Here is a 6798-nt window from a genome sequence, read left to right as displayed (position 1 = left end):
GAGACCAGAGTTTTCCTTCTCCTAGATAGGCTACCTTCCCAGGTTGCCAAGCCCCATCTGCCCCTCATTTCCCTCTACAGCATGTGCAGAAACCACCTCCTTAACTGTTAGACCCACTGTTGGTCTCATCCTCTCAATCTGCCAGAGCCTCTCTTCACATGCAGGGGAAGTCCCTAACTCACCAAGGGTTTAAGGCCTATTGGCTACCCTCACCTGGTTTAGCTGTCCAGTTGAAGCTGTTCCGGGGTGTGGTTGCTGTCGCATGCCGACAGCTTCTAGAAGCCACAGGTGAGAGCCAAGTGCAAGGTGGAGACCAAAGGTGGACAAACTACCTCAGAAGGAGCACGATGTGTTCCCCATCAGAGGTACTGTCCCTCCCTTAACATGCCATGCAAAATACCCCAATATGTATTATGGCTTTTTAAACCATGCCAGAGATGAAAAGAACAAGGTTGAAATCAATAGGTCCAAGCTATTTATTAACTGCCCTGTGTATAGAAATTTAGAAAGGTGGTATACAAATTAAATGAAATGAAGGTCAGGAATGTGGTCCTCTTGCTGTTGGACTCCAACTCCCATATGCCCCAACCACTATGGCCAATGGTCACATATAATAGGAACTGCAATCTAACAACATCTAGAGATCCACTGACTCTCCATCTCTCCTGTATCCAATAATCAAGGCAGAAGTAAACCATACTTTATTCTGGAATTTGCAGTGAGTGCCCGGCGCTGCTCAGGAATTCGTAGAAACCAAAACGTATTTTGATTTTAAAATGGATAGTATAAATTGTGAGTTTGGGCCCTTCAGGCCCCAAATCAGGCAAAGTCACACCAAGGCCACGTTTCTGCCTGCCATCTTGATTCAAAATGGCACCCGGTGTCCAGGTGTCTGCAAAGACTGCTGCTCCCACCTTGGGAATCCTTGTGCCACGTTAGACAGCAGTATCTCAAGCGGAGGCTGAACTCATAGAGAACAGACAGACAAACCACTTTCCATAATAAACAGCAGATAAAAGTAACAACCATAGTAATACTGAACAAGTATGTCTGGGCTTAGCAATTCTGCACTGTGACTTCCCATCTTTATTTAAAGGCTGACTCCTTTTTGCTATTACTCTCAGCTGTGTTAAAAGAAGACTTGAAAGGTAACACCATATTGAATCACCAGAGTTTTCTTCATCCATGTTAGACAGCACACACCTATCTTTGTAGCTGTATCCTATTGGGGAAGAATGACTTTTATGCTCGACCTTTGAGCTGTATTGTTCTAATTCTCAATTACTGTGATTGCCTTCCATTGAGGTTGCATTGCACCTAGTTAATCATTTCTTAGTGACCCACCTTTGGACAGGAAAAGGGAATTAAGAAAACATAAGCGTTTTTATGGCATTTACTCCCACATGGGGCAGTGACAGCCATCAACTTGCATTGCTATAAATGAGGACTAGGCAATATCATGGAGGATAAGGTCATCAGTGGCTGCTAGCCATTATGGCTATGTCCTGCTTTTACTGTTGGAAGCATTATGCCTCGTTGGCTACCAGCTGCTGAGAGCCATAGATGGGAAGAGAGCTGTTGTGGTCAGATTCTGTTTGCGGGAATCCCATGGGCATCTGGTTGGCTCCTGCAAGACAGGATACTGGACTAGATGTGAATACTCAGTCCTCATTGGCTTGGTTGACACATTTTTCAACTTCAACTTTCTTTCTTTCTTTCTTTCTTTCTTTCTTTCTTTCTTTCTTTCTTTCTTTCTTTCTTCCTTCCTTCCTTCCTTCCTTCCTTCCTTCCTTTCCCCCCAGGAGGAAGAGGGTGGTGGTGCAGACTCCCCCCCTCTAAAAAAACACTCCAGTGTCTCCAAGAACCAATTCTTCTTCTAGCAGGGAAAGAAAGGGAGATTCCTGGTTGAGGATTTCCCCTCCTGCTTTGGGAGGTTGGGCTGGGGAGACAAGTTCCTTTGGACCTGCTCCCAAGCAAGGCGGACACTCAGGGCTGCTCTCACCCTTTCCTCACTGTCCTCCACACTCTCCTCCTCCTCCTCAGTTGGGGCTACTGCACATGGGGAGGCAGGGAAGGTGACTTAGATGATCAAAGGTCTGGAAGTCAAGCCTTATGAAGAACGGTTGAAGGAGCTGGGTATGTTTAGCCTGGAAAAGAGCAGACTGATAGGAGATTGCCATCTTCAAATATCTCAAGGGCTGCCACATGGAAGAGGGGAAAAGCTTCTTTTCTCCTGCACTGAAGTATGGATGGCCATCTGTCATGGATTCTTTAGCTGAGATTACTGCATTGCAGTGGGATTGGACTCAATGACCCTCAGGATCCCTTCCAATTCTACGATTCTATGTTCTGACTGGGTGCTTTGGCATTGTACCAACTCCTAAAATTAAATCCTTTGGTCTTCCAAATGGACCATCATTTGGTCCTTCTGACTCAATCTGATTGCAGGGACTGTACATTTAAGTAAAGGTTCCTCCTACTGTATCCCAGCCTGGCTCCTCCCAAACTCAAAAGGGATTTATTGCCAAAGCAACAACTCCAAGACTCCAATCTCCAAGGCAGAGTCATTCAAACTTTGGAGGCTTGGCATTGCAGCTTTGTGGCTTGAGCTCCTGGCTGTCATGGATGCGCCAGAGGTGATCTGGGGCTTGCTGCGCATTTTGCTCGCGGTGGCCCTTCTGGCTTTTGGCCTTTATTGCTGCTACATAAAATCAGTCCACATGAAGTATGATCACATCCCTGGCGCCCCAAGGGTGAGGTAAGAGGCTGGCAGGGTTGTGATACTTAATGGGAGATGCCACAGGGAGGGGGCTGCTAATTCTCTTGGACCTCCGAATCGTAATGTACAAATGTGTGTCTTGTGGCCAGACTTTGACAGGAGGAGGGGGCAGGGTTGGCAGGGCATTCCTGCACAGGAGGAAGGAGGTGGTGGTGGGCTTTTCGCCTCAGGTGGCAGAACTTCCTGACCCTGGTGTTGCTGGTTGTAGTATCTTGAATAATAATTTTAAAAATGAACAAGCATGCAAGTTTACGATGTCCCCTTTGTCGCAGTGGGATGGGTCATGGGCTGTTATTTCTGGGATGGGTAATGCATGTTCCTTGGAAATTGGTGTGAATGAATGAACTTTAATACAGTCACAGACCAGGATAAAAAACAACAACATATAAATAAAATAGCAGTTAGAATTTTTTTAACTGATAAATGTTGGAGCAAATAAGGACAAAGAAACAAGCATAGGATAAAACATCTGAATAAAATACAAGATTAAACACGGATAATGGATGGATAAAAACTGATAATTAAAACAGATATGAACTAAAAACATGCAGTTAAAACAACTGTAAGAGGCTGCAGAGTAGAAGCCTCTGAAACGGAGGACACTCACAGCATTAGAAACTGATGTGCAAATATGGTTAAAACAGGCAATTAAAACAATGTACAACCATAAATTTAGAAACAATGTGCAACAATAAACTATCCTAGGGAGTTGACTCAGAGTCACCCATGGAACCGGGTTTGGGGATTTTCATGCCAGACTATTTTGAGTTGGGCGATGGTCTGTGCCTACAGATTTGTACACAGAATCTGGCGACCATCCATATCTTCTTCTTATCTTTGCCTAACAGCAAAAGGTCAAGTTTTTTCTTTTGCGGGAGGTCGACGAGCCCCACCTGTAGGGGATCAATGAACTTACTGCGTGCCTCTTCGTAAAAGGGACATTTAAAGAACAAGTGTTCTGGGCTTCCTATCTCTCCCAATGGACAGGTGCAAAGTCTCTGGGCATAGGGGACTTTTCTAAAGGCTCCATCCAGGACAGGCGAGGGAAGAGCCGAGCTTCTGACGAGTGTAAAGGCCCTTCTTGCATTTCTAGATACGAGAAAGAAGAGGTATGCTGCCGGTGCGGCTATATATCTCTCAATTTCTCCAATTTTATAGTCGGGGCACTTTGCGCAGTCCTGTTGTCTCTTGGTATCTAATATTCTTTGCCTGACCATGGCTTTTGCCTGGCCCAAGCCCAGACTTAGAAGGGCTTGAGGGGCAAAACCCAGTTTCCGGAGGGTGCTCAGAATTGCAGTCTGCCAGCCTGACTGGAATTGGTCGCAGAGGATCAGTGGGGCTATCCCTCGGGGGGAGCAGATTCAATGTCAGCCATTTGTAAATTGATGTTAAGCAAATGCTAGCCTCCAGTCTCATCATCCCCGTTTCCAATCTCACCCATGTGTTTGAGACACATCTGGGGACTTGGAGGAGAGCTCTAAGAAGTCTAGATTGAACTCTCTCAAGTGGGGAGAAAGCAGAGGAAGGCGGACCCAAAAAGGAACCATACAGGAGTTGTGCCAAAGTTTTGGCCTTGTATAATTTTAGAGCTGCGGGGACGAAGAAGCCCCCTTGTGCACTGAAGAATTTAAGAATACAATTTGCAGTTTTTTCTGCTGAGCTCCCGATGGAGTTTATTTGTAGTTTGTTGGTTCCTGAGGCCTGTACCACCATTCCTAGATACTTGTAGTTTGTCACTTGTTCTAATTTATGGCCTTGGAGTTCCCAGCTTCTAAGCTTTGGTTTCCCCCCCAAAAGCAAGTATCTTGGTCTTTTGATAGTTGATTTTGAGACATTCAGATTCACAGTATGCTGCGAGCTTTCTTAGTGCTCTTTTGAGACCAATGGGGGTTCTAGATAGAATTACCGCATCATCGGCATATAGCAGGACCGAAATATGCCGATTTGCAACCTTCGGCGGGTGGAGTTCTGAGTCATTGAGTGCAGATACTAAGTTACTTAGATAGAAATTAAAAAGTAGAGGGGCCAATAGACATCTTTGCCTGACTCCTTTGAAGGTTTTAATAGGGTCCGTTAGGTGTCCTAGGCGGCTGCACCTGACTCTAAGAGCCGTGTTTGCGTGCAGCGCCCTGAATTAAGAGCAGGAGCCTTCTATCTATATTGGTACCCTGTAGTCTGTCCCAGAGTCTGGTTCTGGAGACTGTATCAAAGGCTGCTTTTAGGTCAACGAAGGCAGCATATAGTGAGACCTGCCCTCCTGATTTGTATTTGTCGATGAGAAGTTGTAGCGTTAGGCAGTGATCTGTCGTGGACCTTCCAGGTCTGAAGCCCACTTGTTCTATTGCCAGGATATCTTCATTCTCTAGCCATTCTGTAAACTTATTAAGGAGGTGCTTTGCGTAGAGTTTACTGATCACACTTAATAGGCTAATTGGCCTATAATTCACTGGGTCCCCTCTGTTGCCCTTTTTATAGATTGGGACTATTATAGCTGTTCCCCATTCCCTTGGGATACAGCCAGTGTCATCTATGTAGGTGAAGAGGGTGGCTAAGAAAGGTGCCCACCAATCCGCCTGTGCTTTTATCATTTCTTGCGTAATGCCGTCTGGGCCTGGGGCTCTGGCCGTTTTCAGTTGGTTTGTATATGATTTCACTTCAGTTACTGAAACAGGCGGCCATTTAGCCAGTTGTTCTATATTATAATTCCGTAGTGGAGGTTCAGTGTCCTCGTACAAAGATTGGAAGAATGAGACCCACAGGCTAGGGGGAATTTGTGAGGTTAAGGGGGAAATAGCTTTATGGGTGCCAGAAGTTACCAGTTTCCAGAATAGTGTCTGACCTTTTGCCGCACTAATTAATTCTAGCCAACATTTTCTGGTATAGGCATTCTTTTGGTGGAGTATTAGGTCTTTATACTCTTTTTTTTAGGGCACGGACAGCAAGATAGGCTTGATGTCTAACAGAATTTTCGGCTGTCAGGGCAGCTTTGTAAGCATTTTGCAGGGCTTTCTTTGCCTCAAAGCAGGTGTAATCAAACCAGGGTTTATTTGATGTTATTTGGCTTAGTTGGCCTTTTCTCTGTGGTATTAAAAAGATAGGGTTTCAATTGTTGGAGCAGGCTCTCATACTTGGAAACTGGGTCCTCAGGCCTAGGATTATTCCCAAAGCCAGTTAAAATTGTACGGAGTTTTTCAGAGGTTAGAATCTTCTTCAGTTTGGAATCAAGCGCAGGGGTCCATTTGACTCAGCAACCAGGTCGCTCTAATGCAGTGATCTCTGCAGGGTATACTGTTCTCAGGAAGGGTGACTCGTTTAACGGAGACACCTGGAGGTGCAAAGGGAAATGGTCCCCCTCTATGAATGGGAGGACTTTTAAATTCACTATTTTTGTTAGCAATTCGCTGTCCGCCAACATATAATCAATTGTGCTGGATCTTATCCCAGACACGAATGTATATTCCCCATGGATGTCGCCCCTGGTGCAACCATTTAGGATATGAAGACTTAGCTGCCTAGAGAGTTTGAGGAGGCGGAGGGGCCACTAGGGGCGCATCGGAAGATGGCTGACAATAACATCTCTCCGACCCACACGAGGTAATTAGGAGGCTGTGATGGGAGTAAATAGCCTCCCTACCCCCCCAAGATTGTGGGGGGGGGGGCTGCCCTTGCCTGTTGTGCCCTATACCACCCCCGAATTTGTGGGGATGGGGCACTAGGCACAATGCCCTCCTGTGGGATTTTGGCGCTCCTGGATGCCGGCTCTGATCCGCGCCACTAGCTGCAAGAACTTCAAAAGAAACGATTAGGATGAAGCGAATGCACATATTTCAAGGAAGGAGGGGGAGTAAAGACTGCTAACAGAAGAGATCTCTGATAAAACAAGACAAGTCGGAGGAACAAGAATAAATCATGAGAAGATACGCCAAGACTCGGTATGGCAAAGGGACTGGATGGGGGAGGGGAAGAAAAACTTTCCTTTCTTTCCTCTATGTGATTAAACAAGAATCCCCCCCCCACAA

General features: G+C 45.8%; 1 protein-coding gene across 3 annotated transcripts in view; it reads left to right on the top strand.

The window, feature by feature from the left end:
- Positions 1–2553: 2553 nt before the first annotated feature.
- The window catches only part of LOC114585569 (cholesterol 24-hydroxylase-like), a 29687-nt gene continuing 25442 nt past the window's right edge, over positions 2554–6798 (top strand). Inside the window, exon 1 of one of the 3 annotated variants that reach the window (XM_028708368.2) lies at positions 2554–2758. In XM_028708368.2, the coding sequence (XP_028564201.2) occupies positions 2622–2758 (137 nt within the window). In that variant the 5' untranslated portion in view covers positions 2554–2621. Of the gene's footprint in view, positions 2759–3771; positions 3889–6673; positions 6712–6798 lie in introns of those variants that run through there. The other 2 variants (XM_077924184.1, XM_077924183.1) reach the window with 2 other exon arrangements.

Source organism: Podarcis muralis, chromosome 1, assembly GCF_964188315.1.
Source record: "Podarcis muralis chromosome 1, rPodMur119.hap1.1, whole genome shotgun sequence".
Lineage (NCBI taxonomy): Eukaryota > Metazoa > Chordata > Lepidosauria > Squamata > Lacertidae > Podarcis > Podarcis muralis.
This window is presented reverse-complemented; position numbering and strand designations above follow the sequence as displayed.